This window comes from Neophocaena asiaeorientalis, unplaced genomic scaffold (assembly GCF_003031525.2).
Source record: "Neophocaena asiaeorientalis asiaeorientalis breed wild unplaced genomic scaffold, Neophocaena_asiaeorientalis_V1.1 scaffold7, whole genome shotgun sequence".
NCBI classification, from domain to species: domain Eukaryota; kingdom Metazoa; phylum Chordata; class Mammalia; order Artiodactyla; family Phocoenidae; genus Neophocaena; species Neophocaena asiaeorientalis.
The window spans coordinates 14,685,737-14,705,574 of NW_020185337.1; the positions used below are offsets into that span (position 1 = coordinate 14,685,737).

Genomic DNA, 19,838 nt, shown 5'->3' on the forward strand with positions numbered 1-19,838 from the left:
ATGTTTAAATGATGAGGAATAATTTCAGATGATAATTCTGTATGTGTTGATTTCCACTTTCCCTCATCATCTTTAAAGAAGAACTGTGCGGAGAACTGCATCGAAACTATAAATTGTCAGTATGACTGGAGACAGGAACGCAAGTTACAGTGGTTCAAGAGGGACAGTCAAATAATATCCTAGTGATGCTAGATTAGAAACACACCTTTTGAACAGGAACCGGCTCAGGCTTGGGTGTAGCAGATGCTCTGAGGAAAAAAAAGAAAAAGGAAAAAAACATGAATTTTTGCAAACTTCTTACTAATGGAATTTTTATTATTATATACCTCAATATCGTAAATCATCAGAATTTACAGTTTCATAATTCATGGTTTTACTATTCACAATCTAATTAGTTCATGCAGCTCAAATGCTGTAAGATCCAATACCTCATATACTAGGTATTCATTAGTGTATGAATACCCACTCTACCCACTCAAATGAGGAAAGACAAACACCGGTCCTGTTTGCTAACGCATCCATGTTTAACCTTTAAATTAAGGCTATTCCCTACCAAAAAGGGTAAGGTAAAATAAACATGACTTTCTGATCCCTGCATGGCTCCTGAAACAAATAATCTGCATCTCTATCTCCAATAGTATCTGCCTTTTCTCCTGTCATCCATGAATATGCCCAGAGGACATTGGATGTTTTTGTGAAGATACTGAATAAATTCTGGTTGAACTGGGTCACTGAAGGCATATTAATTTTGTATTTATATTCTTCAGTGCACGTTACTGTATCTGTTCTACTAAAACCAAACTAAGTTCTTCCACTAGGCTATAATTTCAGTGAATGCAATGACCACGCCCCGCTTGTGTCTATATCAGCACTGCACCTGGCATGTAATAGGTCATCAGTAATGAGTGTAGAAAGGAGAGAACAGGGAAGAAGGACAAAAATCCATGCACAGAACTATTCTCATATTCAAATATATTATTCTTAATCTATGCTTTTTTGCATTATTACTGTCCCTTTGGTTATCATGGACTAATAATAACGATAATTGATTTGGAGTGAGTATGTCATATAATCATGACAAATAACCAAAGTAGCAACTATCATTATCCCCATTCTTCACATGAGAAACTCCAAAATTAAAGTAAATTACCTCTAGGATGGCACTAAGGCCAACGGTCCTTATATATTACAATACACTGGCTGTAGTCAAGGACAGTAACTAAATGATTGGAGAGCTTCTAATGATTTAAAGGCTATTTTCCCAGAATTAAGGTACATGTTATGTTTAGTAATGTCAGAAGCAGTTTGACTCCTCTTACAACACATAAGCCTGAGGATAAGACAGCAAGTGTAGAATTCAAGAAATGTAACCATAGTAGGTAAATAATAAGTGATAATTTTAAGATGCAAACCATGAGATCATTTTACTTACAGAGAAGCTAACACAGGATATTTGGTCTCCATGATCATAACCTAGTAATGAACTCTCATCAACATTTTTAGCAGCAACTGAATTTCCCAATAACAACTAATTTGGTTAGCCAGGGCAGGCACAGACTGAATAATTGGCTAACCTAATGAGAGACCACAATGGATGCTAACATTTGGTTAGTGCCATGTAGAATTACCCTCTGCAGTTGTACAACTTTCCACGTGTGGTCTCAATCAGACAATTTCTCTTTTAGCTTATAGGGTTATTATGACAAGCAAAGGAAACAAGTTCAAATACAGAACAGTGGAATCTTCCTTTCATTGAAATTTCACAGTAAGATGTAATCACAAAGGATCTACTCATTAAAACTACCCAAGACATGATTGAAAGTTTGCCATGGGACTTCCCTGGTGGCACAGTAGTTAAGAATCTGCCTGCCAATGCAGGGGACACGGGTTCGAGCCCTGGTCTGAGAAGATCCCACATGCTGCAGAGCAGCTAAGCCCGTGCACCACAACTACTGAGCCTGTGCTCTAGAGCCTGGGAGCCACAACTACGGAGCCCACGTGCCACAACAACTGAAGCACGTGCGCCTAGAGCCCGTGCTCCACAACAAGAGAAGCCACCGCAATGAGAAGCCTGCGCACCGCAACAAACAGTAGCCCCTGCTCGCCACAACTAGAGAAAAGCCCGCACGGCAACAAAGACCCAACGCAGCCAAAAAAAAAAAAAAAGAAAGCTTGCCATAATAGAGAAGACAACATTCTTTTTCCATCTGGACACTTAAAGGTACATGGAGCTCTTCTAGCAACACAAAAACAATTTATACAAAAGACGGATGTTTAACAGTCACTAGGTTTCCAAACAGAAGAAAACGCACATATCCTACGTCTATGAAAACAAACCCCTTAGTTTTTTCTGTTAGTTCTTATTTAAACAGGTTAGCAACAACAACAACAAAAGCCCCAGAATGGTTAGTTTTCATTAACTTTAGAGCCCAACCTCTTAGTTTGTTGAGAACGCATAATGAGTCTTAACATATTTTATGGAATGAAAGTTCTACAAAAATACTTCTTAAAATATGAATTCACAAAAAAATTTTAAATTGGATCTTGAATATCTGCCCTGCTTGCCTTCTGATAAAGTCCCGTAAGTGCAATGACATGAAATAAGAAAAGCAGTCAAAGAGGGACAACCTGTCCTCAAAATTCCAGGATTGAATCCACTACATGTTAGAAACACAAGCATCATTTTGTAGGTGGAAAAAAGAAAAAAAAGATGGCTTATAAGTAAATGTCAAATGGAAGAGTGAACACTAGACGCAAGAAAAATTAGTTCTGGTTTAACTATTTAAATAACTACCAAATGAGTCCTAGAATCATTAAAACTTAGAAGGTTCCTTAGAGTTACTCTATCACATGCCAATCAAATACATGTCTGACCCCTGTTTGAATATATATAGGAGTTCACAGTTTAAGACATGTAATTTTTGAATCCTGTTTAAAATGGCCTTCATTGTAATGTGTTATTTTGCTTTTTTGGAATAAACAGAAGTAGTCAACTGGTCCACATTAAAAATATTTGGAAAAGCATTTTTAACACACAAAATACGTATACAAATCTATAACATACATTATTTACATTTTAAAAGATCAGTAGGGTACATAAATCTCATATTTAAGTGTGATTACATATTCTTACAACACAAACTATTGTTGCTTGGGAAATTTAGAATACATGACAATTGAAATCTGAATAATGAACAGCAATCACACCAGCTTTTTAAATATCAAACTTTACTAATTATCACAAAACAACAAAATAAAAAGATACAACACCTTTTATTTTCAAAGTGTCAAGATTTTTTTAAAATATTAATGCATAATGTTTGTGAGAATACTCTGTTGCTGGAAGAATTATATATTATTACAGCTCTTTTGGAAAATAATTTGGCATTTATTTATAAAAGGCTTGAAGAAAGCTCACACCCTTTGACTTATTAAATCAATTTCTGGGAGTCTATCATAAGGAACTAACCTAAAAGAGGAAAAAGACTTTATGTAAAAATATACTCATGCCCTACAGTATAACTTATAATAGTGAAAAATAGGAAACAAGCAATTAAATATACAATGAGGAAATGGTTAACTGTAATATAACCAAATGATGAAACATTATGCAATGATTAAAAATCATTTTGAGAAAGAATTCTGAATTGCATGATAACATACTTACTTTACAATATTAAGTAAAAAAAGAGAAATATAAAATAGCATATAGAGCATGATCAATGCATGGAAAAACGTGGTTGGAAACACATCAACATTTAGTAGAAGCTCTCTATGAATGATATTTGTTTTCTTCTCTTTCGTGTGTTTTCCATATTTTATGCACTGTACACGTGCTATTTTTATAATAAGTAAGACTATTTCTCAAAGCATGCTTCACAGAAAACTACTTTCTAAAACACAACCCCGCCCCACCCCCCAAAACAAAGGTTCTGTTATCAAAGATATCTAGAAAACTTGAAGTTAAAGTTACGTAAGCATTGTTAAAGTTACGTAAAGGGACTACTCAAAGTCTTTAAATGCCCAGGAAGAAAATACTGTGGATCATGGTCCACGCCCATTTGGAGTTTAGAATACTCATTTATGGAACTCGTTTTCAGAATATTCATTTGCTCAGGAAACCTTTCTCAAGGTTGGAGTTAGGAAAGGGAAAAACCCTCTGAGAAATGCTATTTTAAAGAAACAGTAAAGAGAGTAAATCTCTGTCAGCCTGAAAAGTTTTAAGTCTCCTCCAGGTGGCTACAATTAAGAGAGAGAAACACTACAGTCCGCAAAATCCTGGAAACCTTTTGTCATACAGAATATCGCTCTTACTGAGATGGTGCTTTCATGGACTTGGTTAAACAAGATACCCAAAGCCTCTGAGCATAATTTAATCGATGTTTAACGAGGAAAATCTCATTTCCTTCACCAAACTGAAATATGTATTTCCTACATTTCCTGAGGAGAAAATCCTAATATATGAATAAGGAAAGCTAGTTCTCAAAATTAAAATTCTTATAGTTGTCTTTCTTTTTTTTAGAACAATACTGGATTGAGCATCTGCTCCTTTAGTTTAGAAATGTGATAGATTACTTAAAAGCAAGTAATTTTATAAAGACTTTAAAATAAAGTTTTAAAACCTGATGTATAATTATTAAAAATTATTGCTACATTTTTCTGTTCAAATCCTGGGAAATACACAATGGGATAATAGATTTCCCTTTCAACCGCAGCGAGCGACACAAGTCACTTTTGTGCAGTGTGGTGTGTTTCAAACCAGAAGAGATCCCGGCAATGGCTTGGTGCCACGGGTCCAACAGTCTTCTTATTGTTCTCTCTTCCCTTAGTGCGAAGCCCCTGTATGGGAGTAAGCCACGATGGCGGGAGGCTAGTGCCCTGGCCCGGTACTATCCTCAGCTCATGGAATTCAAAGAACAAAGCCGTCAGTGTGGCTAGAGCAATCTATTTTGAAAGCTGATTGACTTTTGTGAGAGCAGTATCCAAAATAAAAATCCCTGATGCATTACAACCAGTTTCAGAACTTCTGGCTGAACAGTTGAAAGGAGTTCTAAATTACAATGTTGTATTCAAAACTGGAATTGTGGTGCCCTGGTTAGAATAATGCATAGGAAAAATAATACCATAAATAAGCGACAGATCTATTAAAGATTAGATTCAAAGGAATCATGAAAAACTGCATTGTTCAAACGCTCAATGAATTTTCTAATACTGCTGTATAAAGTAATACGTTTTTAGCTAATAAAAGTTGCCAGTGAATGTTCACATTAGTGTTTAAGAATGAGGAATTATGCAACAACTGGAGTGATAAAGATTACTCACATTACTCATTATGTCTTGGTGAAGCCTTCAACCATATCTAATACACTTAACTCATAAACAATCATACAGAAAAGAGGAGGATTTTTAGTTCATCTTCCGTGAGATGAGCTCTATCTAAGTTTCCCACAGCATGGCCATCTTTGGGCTCACTGACCCCGGGACCCATAAACACTAGGGCACATCATTAATCACTTTAATTGCAAAGTTGTCAATTTACAATAACAAAGCAACTCCAGAGGGGAAAAAAGTGAGCACTCAAGTGTGTAGAGGGATGTCTCTTTAAACCATTTCCCTATATTTAATTGTACTTCTAGTCAGCCGGCTTTCCTAAAAACTCAAACCTTAAACATTTAAATCATTTATGGCAATGCATCAGTGGTTTTTTCCAAATGATCTGAGAACACGTAAAGATTATTTTTTCTACAAACATAAGTACAAAATAGTACTTAATATCAGCATGTTATAACACCTTTTAGCTTATAGAAGATTATATTCACCACATACACATGCATTCATACACAGTCTCATTTTCTTTCTCTCTCTTTGCATTTTCTCTATTTTACTATGGGTACTAAGTAAAGTATATTTTTTCCTCTAGAGAGTAAGAAATAACCCAAAGTTGGACAGACTTTGAAGAGTGGGAGAAAGAAGGTAAAAAGAGAGAAGCAAAGGAACTGCTGGAGCCCATCTGAGTACCCAGGACCCCCTCTGCTGGGGCTTGGCTTGAAATTGGGTGTGGCTCAGAGAAATCCAGAACAGGCAGTTAGCACTTGATAATTACCTCCCTAGGTAAGGGAAAGGGCTTTTGTTATAAAAATCCTTTTCAGGTGGTCACAGGAGTTGATGGGGCTTGAGAAGAAATTTTCAGCAACCAGTTCTAAATGAAGCCACAAAGGGAGAGAGGGTGAGGAAGGAAGGAAAGGACTTCTACTGAGCTTCCCTAACCCACACGGTTACAGTATTATCAAGGAGGAAAAAACGGGGATGGCGGGGAGGGGAGAGAAGGGAGCATTAGGCTAAACTTAAAATGATAACATATTTCCCATTATTTGAACAATGAGAGGATCGGTGTCAGCATTCAGCTACCATTTATTGGGGTCAGTCATACTAGGAGCTCAATACTGAATTAAAGGCCTTATATACAATTCTTAAGTTTCAGAAATAAAGTCTAGAAATGTTAAATAACTTGGACCACTAAAAAGTTTAATGCCAATTTCTACATTATCCTCCCTCTAATATATCCATCTCACTTAGCAGAAGCCAACAAATTAACAAATATTTCTTCATCTCATGATATGCTACTTTATTTTCTATGGTTGAAGTACTGTTCCAAGTTTGGGAACACGGTGGTAAAAACAAGCCAAAGAAGGTCCTTGCCCAGAGTCTACATTTTAATGGAGGCGGCAGATAGTAAGTCAATAAGTAAGGTAGTTTTATAAAGTGATAAATCCAAAATTTCCCATTATTCTACTTGATTCTAGATACAAGAAATGTTTTTTTACCCTACGTTTATTTCCAAAAGAACATTTTTATTGGGGAAGAAAGTTTCATTTGTCTGTCGTGCCTCATGTCCACACTCCCAATAACCTCAGCCTCATTTAAGGAAAAAAAATGCATTTTTCTAACTAGTATTTATAAAATAATTTCTATAAAAAAGAATGTTGAAGAAATTATATAATATTTTAGATGTGTTCAAGGTTACATAAAAGGAATTTCAAAGTTCAGGATAATTCATACTTATTATAAGTAAAATTCTTTTAGAGTGAAAATACCATTTCAATAAAGGGTTTTATACAAGGAGGCTATTTTTGTATGCCCCATTGTTAAGAAATGGCAAACTTTACCGCAAAGGGCCAGTCAATCTTTTAGACTTTGTGGGTCACAGGATGTAGATTCAACTACTCAGCTCTGCCATTATAGCTAGGAAGACAATCCAGACAAAATATGAGTGAGCATGACTGTGTTCCAATAAAGCTTTATTTATAAACACAGGAAGGGGGATAGATTTGTCCTGTAGGTCATAGTTCGCCAACCCCTCGTTTAGATTATTTTATGGTTTTGACTGTAACAAACATTCTAGGAAATATCTTACATGACCATGGCTCTTTTGGAGTCTAAACCTCATAACCATTCTGCATAATGGAAAACCTCAGATTACAATTTGTTCAGCCACTGATTGCCATAAGAAACAAGAGTTGAGCTTCCATTATTCCTTCTGTGGTTGCAGGACACTACCTTTCAATCCCTCTTAACTCCTCTACCTCCAACTTTCATACTACTTGCCGTTAAATGATCCATCTAAACTTCCAAACCACCCATTCAAATAACATTCACACCACAGGGCACTGATACTGAAGCTTGGTAAAGGGACAGGTGTAATATTATTGGATTAAGGATGACATTTTAAGCACTATTTTTAACTCTGCACCTCAGTTCCTTTACTAATACATGATAAAGGCTACTAAAAACCTCTCTCACCTTCTGCTTCTACATATTATAAAAGCAACTATTAGTAATTTTTTTAATTCTAAAAGAACTAAAAAGGATGTGCCATACATTCTGTAAGAGAAACTGAGAAGTATAATTTCCTTCTTTCCCACTAAAACCCTATTCTTTATTTCATATCAGACATAGATTATAATACTTTTAGGATTAATATAAACAAGCAATCTATAACAGAGTTGCATTCTCTCAAAACCTACTACGTTTATACCTTCCTTAGGGCACGATGATAATTCTATTTAATATATCTTCTCTTCCAACTCATCTGGTAGAGAAAAAAACATTATCAACATAGTACTATCAACATAATACTTCATTATTAATAAGAAACTAATAGATTTGCAAAGCAAATAATCTGCCTGTGAAAAATTAGCAGTTCCATTTATACATCTACATTTTTCTGGTTCTTTCATGACATTATTAAAATGCCCTTGAACAACAAATGTGGTTAAAATTCACATTAAGAGAGTAGGCATCAATAACAAACCATATGCATAATTGGCTTTTCCCAGATATCTAGCAATGCATGGTAAGAGTCAGATACTGAAGAGTAGGATAAAAGGTAAGTAGGTACGACTCACACCCTGATGTTTGTCTACTTATTTTTTCCTTCCTTTTAGGAAAAGCTCAGAGCCTTAAAGAGACAGACAGATCCTCCTACCTTTCATATTCAGGGTTTCTCTTATCAAAGTCTTCCTTGATAGAGGAATACTTTGACAAACAGCTGTTTGACAAACAGCTAATGAAGGTTGCAAGTCTAGGTTACCAACAAAATAAAATAGCTACTCTACAGTTTCTTTGCTAGTATGAGGACAGTAATTCTTCCCATGTAGAATTATTTTGAGGATGGAATGAGGTCATGTATGTAACACACCTCACGGTGATTGGCACAAAGTAAGCAGTAACAGACTACTTTTCTACCCCTTATGTAGAAGATACGACCCTGGAGTTCTGGAAATTATTCTCTGTTTCTGATTATATACTGTTATAACCAAACCAAATTATCTACCAGGATAGGTTTCAAGAGAAAACAACAGAAACAACAACAAACTAGAAATTATTGAGAAAATATCACTTATTGAGTACGTACCAAATGGCAATCATTTCATTTGGCCCATTCTGTACATTATCTCATTTATTCTTCCTGAGCAAGTAGTACTGTGCTCATTTTAATTACAGGAAGCAGAAGCTCAAATAGGTTAAATAATTTGACAACTTAGAATTTGAAAATGGCAGAGGCAAGATTTGAACCCAAGTCCTCCAGATACTTTAAATGCAACTCTAACACTCTGCCTTCTAAAAATAATATCAAAGTGAAAGTCATAAAAGTAACTTTGGTAAAGAACTTCAGAGATCTAGAAATGCTTTCAAACAATGAATGACTATTAATTTTCTATTAACTAATAACTATTCATTTTTCAATCGTGTTACTTATAGAATGTCATTTTTGGATTAATTCATGTAAAAACTGAAGTTACTCATGGTAATACATACATATATGTGTACATATGTAGTTAACATATAGATATACATAGAGAGAGGATATATATGTGGACATCTATCTACCTATCTGATTCTCGGATCTATAGAAAGTACACATTTTACAGCATGAACAATATACACATAAGTAAGAGTTTAAGTACTTCAGGAATTCCCAGTTAAAGGTTTATAAACATGCAAAAACAAAGAAACAAGCGCCTTAAGTCCATTCTTCCTTATTGTTCCAGAGAAGAGGAATATTTTTCCCCATAGTAATAGGAATTCTTTAATAACTTCATTTTCCAGCAGGATGGGGCTGGAGGTTCCTTAATGAACATCACCTATGGCGCTAAACTAGGTGTTCTGGTCAAAATAGCAGCCAGCTTCTGAAGTTAGCGGCCATGCAGATCCCAAGATACCACATCATGAGATCTTCTTGTGGGTATGTGTCGAGAACCTCATGTTTATATCTCGTCTTCCTAACGATCTTGAGAAAAAAAAGGACCGTTGTAGTCCCCATTACAGCTATTGATGGTGATATGTTACCAATAACCCAGAATGAGTAAGACTGCTGGTCTGATGTGTGCCCTGTGATACAGGGGTGTATACCGCACATGTAAGATTACAGAAATAACCATGATGCTTCCTTTTCAATTTGGTTTAGCTACATACATTCATATATACCTAGTCACTGAATAATACATTTTAATAGGGTTCAATTCTTTTTGAATCAGCCTATACTTTTATAAACAAACACACACCCTTACGTTATGGTCAGACTCTAACTCCTGTTAACCCTCCAGATCTATTATAATTAGTATGGGCTTCTCTATTACCATAAATTATTTTAACCAAGCACTTCTCATTCCTGACCAATATGTGTTACACCTAATGCCACTTCAAGTTCAAGGACAATACTTGTACTATATATTTTCCTTAAATTAATTTATTTTGTTTATTTATTAATTAATTCCACAAATATTCATTGAACCCCTAACGGAACAGGCTCTGATGTAGGAGGTTCATCAACAGTAATGAATAACAGACAAAACCCCTACTTTGAAGGTGCTTACATTCTACTTGGAAGAGGCAGATTAAAAACAAACAAGCAAAGAATGTCACATGGTAATGAGTGTAATGGAGTATAATAAAGCAAGACAGGGGCAGAGATACATTATTTTATATGAAGAAGTCAGAGAAGGCCTCTATAATATGAAATCTGAGCAGAGACCTGAAGAAGAGAATTCCAGGCAGACCAAATAGCAAGTGTGAAGTCTCAGAGGCAGGAATGTGCCAACGAGCTAGAATGGGAGTAAAAACAAAAACAACAGTGACAGATGAAGCCAGAAAGCTAACTGGGAGCCAGGACACATAAGCTACTCCATGCCACTATACGGTCTTTGTCTTTCCCTCCTCTAAGTGAGAGGGAAACATATTTCTCTCTTTTCTTTTTTTTTTTGCGATACGCGGGCCTCTCACTGCTGCGGCCTCTCCCGCTGCGATGCACAGGCTCCGGACGCGCAGGCTCAGCGGCCATGGCTCACGGGCCCAGCCGCTCCGCGGCATAAGGGATCCTCCCAGACCGGGGCACGAACCCGTGTCCCCTGCATCGGCAGGCGGACTCTCAACCACTGCGCCACCAGGGAAGCCCCGGAAACATATTTCTAAATACAGTACTTCATCTTGTAAGAAAGTTTAACCCAAACCTCAAATTACAGAGCAGTAAATCTAAATACAGTGTTGACCAATAAATTAGCCTATAAATATGTTTGAACTGTATAAGCCTACTTACTAACAAAAGGAAGGGAAGAGAGAGGGACTAAAACTTGCCCCAAATCTTAAATATATCAAGACAAATAGAATACAAATGGAAAATAGCAAAATATCTAATTTGTCCTTCAAACATCCAAAGGGTAAGAAAATGCTCTTTGAGGCTCATTTTTATATGCTCTGTCCTATGCTAATATTGAAGGCACAATTTTGGCACTAACTTTTTCCAGATACATCTTTTTCTATTCTTGTCTAGGCTAAGCACATTCAATTGCAAAATTTTTTGGTAAAGTGGGTATTTTTAGGTAATTCAATAAAATTCAAGGGGACAAGCATTCCAACATTTAGCACAGCCTTATTAGGAAAACAAAGTAAGTCTGCTGTCTTGTGGAAAGCACAGAAATGAAAACTTTTCATTCTTTGTAGTCTAAACTTAGGTTTTTCCATTTATTTATTTAACTCTTAAAAAATAACTTGGGGGTGGGTTTAGGTCTTTTAAAAATCTGGAGTACTCAGAGTCTAGGAATTTAAAAATTAGTGATCAAATGTGGCTATTTTAGCCATAGATAAGCCAAGTCTGTCCTTGTTTAATAACTTTAAGATGAGCTGTAAATTTCACATTTATCAGTTCAGAAGTAGAATCATCTTCATCACTAGTCTTATTAAATTAATTCAAAGTATTCTATATAATAATATCTAAATCTGAAAAAAGAAAATTTGAAGCAAGTGTTCATATATTTGTCATTTAAGAAAATTCTTATATTATTTGTGATTAACTTCACATTTATGCTATCACACATAAAGGGCTGAAACACATTCAATTGTTTCTTTAAGAAACTATTTCTGTTTATAGAGACAAAAATTTGTTTATAAAATGACAGTATTACTTATATTTCTGATTGATAATTCAATGGATTTTGTTGTAAAATTTAAGCTATATTAGAATTCCAAAGTTTTCCAATGTTAACAAAATATTTTTTTAAACAAAGAGACAATATAAAACGTTATATTCTCTAATACCTCTGTCATTACAGGAAGAAAATCTGAAACTAGCAAATTAGAAACACATTCTGCCTATTTTACCAAAAAGCATGCTTGTTATCTTGAGAGAATTAATTCCCTCCACCACAGTGTGAATCTAATATATTAGAAAATGACCCTAGAATAGTGTTTCTCAACAATACACAACTCAAAACATGTGTGGCTCATCATGCACGTTCAACAACACCCAAACTGTTCTACATCTTTCAATGGGACAAATCCACTGATCCAAAGCATGACAATTGTGGCTATGTCAAATTGCTACAAAATTTCTAAATGCTTATTCTCAATTTCAGTACTTATCTCATCGTAGACCAGGGACAAACAGTTCAAACTGGCACCAGACTTCAGGGACTGCAAACTTAGTAGCACCGAAGTAGACTACTATTTTCAAAGTTTTCATCACAATACACAGTCAGAGATATATTTTATATCATGACCTACATGGTACAAATCTGAACCAATAAAAACATATTTTCACGTGCAATCCATTATTATGTTTTGTTCTAGTCCATTTTATTTACAAAACAGAAAAAGGAGGTTAGGGCAGATGCTGGCCCTGACTCCATAAACTGAATGCATAATAAGCCTCAGTTTGATAAAGAGTAATCTTGATGGGGGGCAGGGGGTGGGCAGAGAACTCAGAAGGGTTTGGAAGCTTGATAGGTCATATAATAAACATGATGGCTGCCTAACAGTGGTCACACAAAAATTCTCACTGAACTGAAACAGCCCATTCACAAAACAATATTAAGCTGGTTTTAATTTGTGAGAAGTATTGCATTCAATAATACCCTTAAAGGCACAAAATAAACAAATGTAGCAACAACAATAATTAACACAAAGTTCTGGCTAGTACATGTCTTAAAGCTCCATCTCACCAAATTTGCTTCTGACAGAATTATAATTACTGAGAAGAACAGAAGTGCTGACCATAGGTTACTACACGTATTGTTCCAACAATGACATCCTCCAGCAAGTACTTAAAAACTGCAGTGGATAATGAACATTTTCCCTATTTGAAAATGTGTGAAAATTTAGAGAAGCCAAACACTAATACTTAACTCTTAAGACAAATAATCTGAAATGTATTTGATTCTTTAGTGAAAGAAAAACAGAACCTCTAATGTGATGTTTCCCTTAAGCTCGTGCTAAGCATCCCCTAAAACATCTCTAGAGAACAGAAATAGGAGATTCTTGTCCTATTTACTTCCTCTTTTCAAAAATTCACAGAAGGACCTGAGACCTCACAAAAGATTAGAACCAGTTCAGAGACAAACACACAGTGTGCTCTATACTGTGATCCGTAAAAAACTCTTTACAATAAATGAATATGCATTTATGTAACTCTGACACCAAAGTTCCTGATTCCTTTCAAGATAACAATGCTTCTTTTCTTCCATAACTATTCTGATATTTAACTCTTTTGGCTGCTTTTTCTAAAATGTTCTTGCTGAACACCGACCATGAGAGGTGTCTAACTGGAATGGGCTGTCCAGTGGTGATGTTCACACAGGACCTATAATACTGTTGCAGGGATTCTTTCATAGAAGACAAGACCAATTGGCCACAAGGTCCCTTCAAGCTCAGGGGAATACAAACACCTCTATAACACAGCTTGTATCATACAGTGTTCTTGTTCTTTCTGAAAATCTGTCAATATTAGCTAATTCTTTTATTTCCCTTAGGTATATATGACAGGGGTGAGACTCAGGACAGACTGGCAAATAACCTCAACACTAATACTGGCCTCAAAGACAAGCCAACCATAGGTAAATTAAAAAAATTCTTTGCCTGGGGACCTCTCTGGTGGTCCAGTGGTTAAGAATCCGCCTTCCAATGCAGGGGACACAGGTTCGATCCCTGGTCGGGGAACTAAGATCCCACAGGCCACAGGGCAACTAAGCCCGCATGCCACAACTACTGAGCACATGAGCCACAACTAGAGAGCCCACGTGCCACAACTTGAGAGCCCACATGCCACAACAAGGAGCCCACATGCCGCAACAAAGAGCCCGCACACCGCAACGAAGATCCCATGTGCCGCAACAAAGATCCCATGTGCCACAACTAAGACCTGATGCAGCCAAAAATAAAATAAATAAATATTTTTTTAAAAAATAGAAATTCTTAGCCTGGTCACTTTGATGAGCAATGTAGTCCCTAGAATGTCCAGTATCTCACAGAGTTGAGAAGCAGATTTCTCTGAGTCAAATCCTAGTGTAAGCAGGTAGTGTAGGGAGTCCCCAGAGAAAGAGAACCAGGCATGGTTTTTGACGTAAGAGAAGCCATCTTGGCCTAAGCCATTTTGTGATCTAAGTCTGGCCACAATGTTTGCCTTTGAAGGGTCTCAGTAATTAATGATCTTAAGGAAATTGAGGGAATGCAGGAACAAAGGGAAAGCAGTCAAGAAACACTAGTTCAGTGATAAAATGGAGTCCTAGCTCCTCCTCAAGGGATATACATAACCATGTGATCCATATCTTTGAACTTTGCAGGCACTAAGGCCCCCACCCAGGTGGAGGATGCCAAAACCGCAGACTGGTCAGAACCTAAGGAATGATGATGTTGACCTTTTCCGACCCTTTTGACTTCAATCCACTAAAGCTTGCACTCTGTGAACCGCTTCCCCAATTCTATGTTGAATTCTTCTCCGTTCAAACCCCTTCATGAATATGTCTGTATCCTTAGCTTAAAAGGTCCCCGATTTTGCTGTTTGAGAGACACTGTTGTGGGAAAGATCCCCAGTGTTCTCCTTACTGGCTGCAAGTAATAAATCCTCCTTCTGATCTTTGGCTTGGTTGTGTCTTTTGGCTCCACACCCACCACTAGGCAAACCCAGTTTTCAAGAAACACTAGTTCCTCCGTTCACTAGTTGTTCGACCTAGAACAAGAGTTACTTAGGCGTTCTCTCTTAGTTTCTTCACATGTAAGATAAGAATAATAACAATATTAATCCATCACAAATCCATCTTACAGGGCCATTGTGAAAACAAAAGGAAAAATGTAAGGTTCTCAGAATAGTGCTTGCCACATAAATATACACTACTAGAGTGTCAGCCATGATATTTATCATTCTCCATGACATGAAAGCTGAACATAAATGGCAACTATAATCTTTCAGGCTCTAGGCTTTTGTAAGAGAAGAGAAGAGTCTAACATTAAACACAATATAGTTTTGTGAAAGCCACTTCACAGGTTCCATTTCAGAAAACGTCAGTTCTTGGCCACCATAATCATGGGAAAGTAATTGGGGGAGTTTTGGCGGCAATGGGAAATGGCAGAGATAACTCAGTTACAAATCATCCATAAGATACAGAATCACCCCTAAACTCCCAGAACTGGTTTTCTAAACAGTTCTTTCACCTAACAATGCAGGACTCGGCGCTGGCTACATTCGTTTCTGAAACGTTAGATGGAGGAGAAAGGTGAGGTCAATGACTCTCCTTTTCTGAATTGCCCTCAGGCACTTCCCTGAATCCAAGGTACAAGGACAACACCTAGGCTCACCAAAGCAGGCAGTTATGTGCAACTGCCCGCAGAAGTCATGTATGGGGGACAGTGTGGGCCTTGGATGCCTCTGAAACCATCACAGTGATTAGCAATGGAGTTTGCATAGATAAAAAACTATCACAGACTGGCCAGAGAACAAGCTGTTTCCAATCCCCACAAAGAAATCCAGCATATTAAACTTTCTCCAAAAGTGCTGCCAAGTACTGAAGTTCTATGAAAAAAAAAAAATTCTGATGACACAAACACCAAAGCCAAAAATATGTATGTTATGTTTCCTTCATTTTCATTTGCATCAATGGTTACAACCCAAAGGCCCAGTCATACATGGCAAAAAAATACATAAAAATTACAGATCAGAGTTAGCAGCGGTGTTCACAGGCCACACCCAAGGCTGTGGATAAGCTGCAGACCTCAATTAATGTTGGGATCCATATTTAAGGAAATTAAACGCGCATTATAACCTTTGTTCCCATTTTAATATGCACAACATCTAAGGGTTTGGCTGCTTTCACACATGGCCTTGCTTTTAGCTGTCTGTCACATAAAATTGCAATTTAGCACCTCACTGATCTCCTGTTTTCTAGGGAAACCTACCCCAAAGCAAACACTGGCATATGCTTATGGCTTTGGTGCTCCTATGAAAACAAAACGTGGCACAACTCACTGTGCTCTGGTTGAATTATGTGTCTTACGTTAGTTCTGAAAAAGGAGACTAGCAGTTTTATGTGCTGGAATATTGATGTGTATGGCTGTAAGAAACCAGTTATTTAGTAGGAACGTTTGTTGAGGTACAGCAGACTTGTAAAAATAGCACTAGACAGAAGGTCCAGTTGAGATCATTACAGTTTTTCGTTTCAGAATAACCAATAATATTTGCTGTATCTTAGATATTTGTATAGCCTATATTTGATAAAGCTGGATATTCAGAAAACTAGGCCAGTTTCTGAAACTTGACAAAATTCTCAGAAAAGGCTTGAGAAATCAAAGACTCACACAGATCTTAACTGGTCATCTAGACTGACTTTCCTTAATATCAACATCAAAATCATAATGAAATCTTCATTTTTTCAGGCTGCCTGAGAGACAAACAATAATAACTTAGTCAATGTCAAATTATCACAATTTCCTACTAGTCTAATCAAAAGTTCTCATTCTATAATATAAATTTATTTTCTTTAGTTCACCAAAAATACGGAGCATGGATATCTATAAACAGACTTAATATCATTGTTATATATGAAATGCTTTAGACAAAAAAAAAAAAATTCATCATAACTACTTGGATAGGAAATCCAACACATGTTGTTATTAAAAACACTCATAAAGGTCAATATCCACTTATATAAATTAATTCTCATTAAATTTTTTACTATCCAAAAAAAGGTCATTTAATAGAAAAATAGAGAACTGATTTACTTATGATCTCACCTAGAATAAAAGTAAAGTAGCAAATCAAACCTGAAAGTCCAAATTTTTATTTCCAAGCTAGGTTAGGAACATAATCCTTCGTTATGCTTAAATGTGTTTCAAGGTCCAATATATAAAACAAATTTAAAAAGTACAGCTTCTCTAGTTGAACTGAAAGTATAAGCAGAAAATTCAGAAAGCACCCCACTGGCCTCCTGGTACCACCACTGTAGCACAGTTTGGTACAGACGAATCCCCTTATACAGAGACAGGAAAAGTCAAGTTCAGGAAGAATAGGCTGACTACTATTTCATTGCCTTTTACATTATACTTGAAATCTTAGTCTTTTCTTTGCTTCAGTTTTCTCATTTGAGAAGTGGGTATAATATTTCCTACTCATCTACCTCACCATTACAAGATGAGAGCATAGTATCAAGAAAATTAAAAGCATGAATTTTATTTGGAGCCAAGCAAGACTTACTGTTGAGATCTTCACAACAGTAAGTTAGTCCAAGTTAATTAACTTCTCTAAATTTGTTTCCTCATCTGTAAAAAAGGTTACTACTTATCTCACTGGGTTATTCTGAGGATTAAATGATGTAATATATGTAAATTGTCTAGCACTATACCTTAACTTGTAGTAAACAAAAAAATAGCCTAGAATATGTATGGCGTTTCCACGTATTTATAAAATAAATCTACTTAACATTAAAATCATCATACGGTACTTTTATGGGCAAGTTCAGTATAAGCAATACGTCCCACTACTCTGGCACCTGACCAGTGGCTGAAATGAAAGATTCAAATGAAAACGTTTATACACGAAAGATAAAAGTTAAAAGCAGAAGGATTCTTCACATTAGTTAGTATTCAATTCTACTAGGTCACGATTCTATAATATCTCCTAAGGAGAAATAACTTTTGACAAATTTACATACGTTGGAGAATATATATATAAATTTGATAATGCTAGTCCCTTCCTTAAAACTGTTTGTGTTCTCTGAATCACTATGCTGTACACCCAAAACTAATATAATACTGTAAATCAACTATTCAATTTTTATTTTATTTTATTTATTTATTTTTTGGCTGCTCCATGCAGCTTGCAGGATCTTAGCTCCCTGACCAGGGATCAAACCTGGGGTCGCAGCAGTGAAAGTGCCGAATCCTAACCACTAGACTGCCAGGGAATCCCCTATACTTTAATTTTTTAAAAAGCTATTTGTGTTCTTATACCACATGCATTTGTCCAAATTATAATTAATTATGTTACTATATGTTGATTATCTCCTTTATTAGCTAGTGTAGCAGGTCCATGATAGCAGGGCCATATCTCTCTCGTTCACCTCTATATTCCTGAAAAAAATGCACTATCTGTGTATGTGTATGTATATAGTCGGACTAGAAGAGCACATCCCAAAATATGTTTGTCTTCTCTGGATGGCATATGAATTTCTTATTTTCTGTATCTTCCAAATATTCTTCAAGAAAGGTGTAACTATTTTACAAATAGGAAGAAGCCACAAAATATTTTTTTAAAGTTAAAAGTGCTTGAAATAAAAAATAATAGAGAACAAGGAACACAACAGCATTAATCTGAAAGCCATTTCAACAGAAATGATTTTGTAATCTCTTGATTGAAGATGGCCTCCTAAAGGGATTAAGGCATGTCCCTTTACTCACATAAAGGGACAGAGAAAAGCAATTAAGTAGCTTTAAGTAATAAAACAATGAACACTGTATAAAGACAGAAAGATAAGAGAGAAGTCCAATAACAAAAGGGAAGATGCACGTCTCATTCCTAGCAAAGACATTATCTGTACAGACAACACAGTAGAACAATATAAATATATGAAGAATGTGAAAGAAGAGTTTTTTCATAAAATGTACTTTTGGAAAATATTCTCCCATTTCCCACAAGCTTACTTAATCCAGTCATCCTCCAATACCAATTTATATATACTCTCTGAAATGCTATATATATATGGAAATGAAGGCCTGCAATCACCGGCCCAGCACACTAAGCTAATCCACAGAGTGAGGGGGCCATGGCTCATACATTCCTTTAGGGCCCACAATACCTGGAATTGGTCTCTGTGGGACACTGTCAACCCTCTTGTTGAATTCTGATACACTGAAATTTCGCAAACTTTGGCTCAGCACTGAATACTTATATTGTCCTAAGAATGAAAAGATTGAATATAGATTTTTTTTTAATTTACTGTTAAATAATCCTCCTAAAGTGATGATCTTGACAAAACTGGAAGAGAAACAGAACTAGAAGGTAAAATTCTCACCTACCTAAAGAGGAAGTCAGTGAATAATAACTAAAACTGATGATTCAAGAGTTAGCAGATGATTATTATTTAGAAATACAAAGGTAAATACCAGGAGAAATAATTGGTTGCCCCTGATAGAAGAGACCAGGTAAGTGGAGGTGCAAAAAAGGGACTGCTGAGGAGCTTTTTTTGTATATAAAGCTTTTAATTTCGTATACTATTTGCATAAAACATTTTGATTTAAAAAAAGCTCTTTTTTTTTTTTTTTTTTTTTTTTGCGGTACACGGGCCTCTCACTGTTGTGGCCTCTCCCGTTGCGGAGCACAGGCTCCGGACGCGCAGGCTCAGCGGCCATGGCTCACGGACCCAGCCGCTCCGCGGCATGTGGGATCCTCCCGGACCGGGGCACTAACCCGCGTCCCCTGCATCGGCAGGCGGACTCCCAACCACTGCGCCACCAGGGAAGCCCAAAGCTAACTTTTAAGAAGTGCATTTGGTGATTCAAAATATAAAATAAGGTAGAAA

At 36.3% G+C, this 19,838-nt stretch overlaps 1 protein-coding gene across 4 annotated transcripts in view; it reads right to left on the reverse strand.

Annotated features, from left to right (window-relative positions):
• PDLIM5 (PDZ and LIM domain 5) overlaps window positions 1–19,838 on the reverse strand; it is a 206,988-nt gene that overhangs the window by 92,239 nt on the left and 94,911 nt on the right. For all 4 annotated transcript variants that reach the window (XM_024736150.1, XM_024736149.1, XM_024736153.1 and 1 more), the window contains exon 4: window positions 206–248. In XM_024736150.1, coding sequence (XP_024591918.1) covers window positions 206–248 — 43 coding nt within the window. The remainder of the gene's footprint in view (window positions 1–205; window positions 249–19,838) is intronic.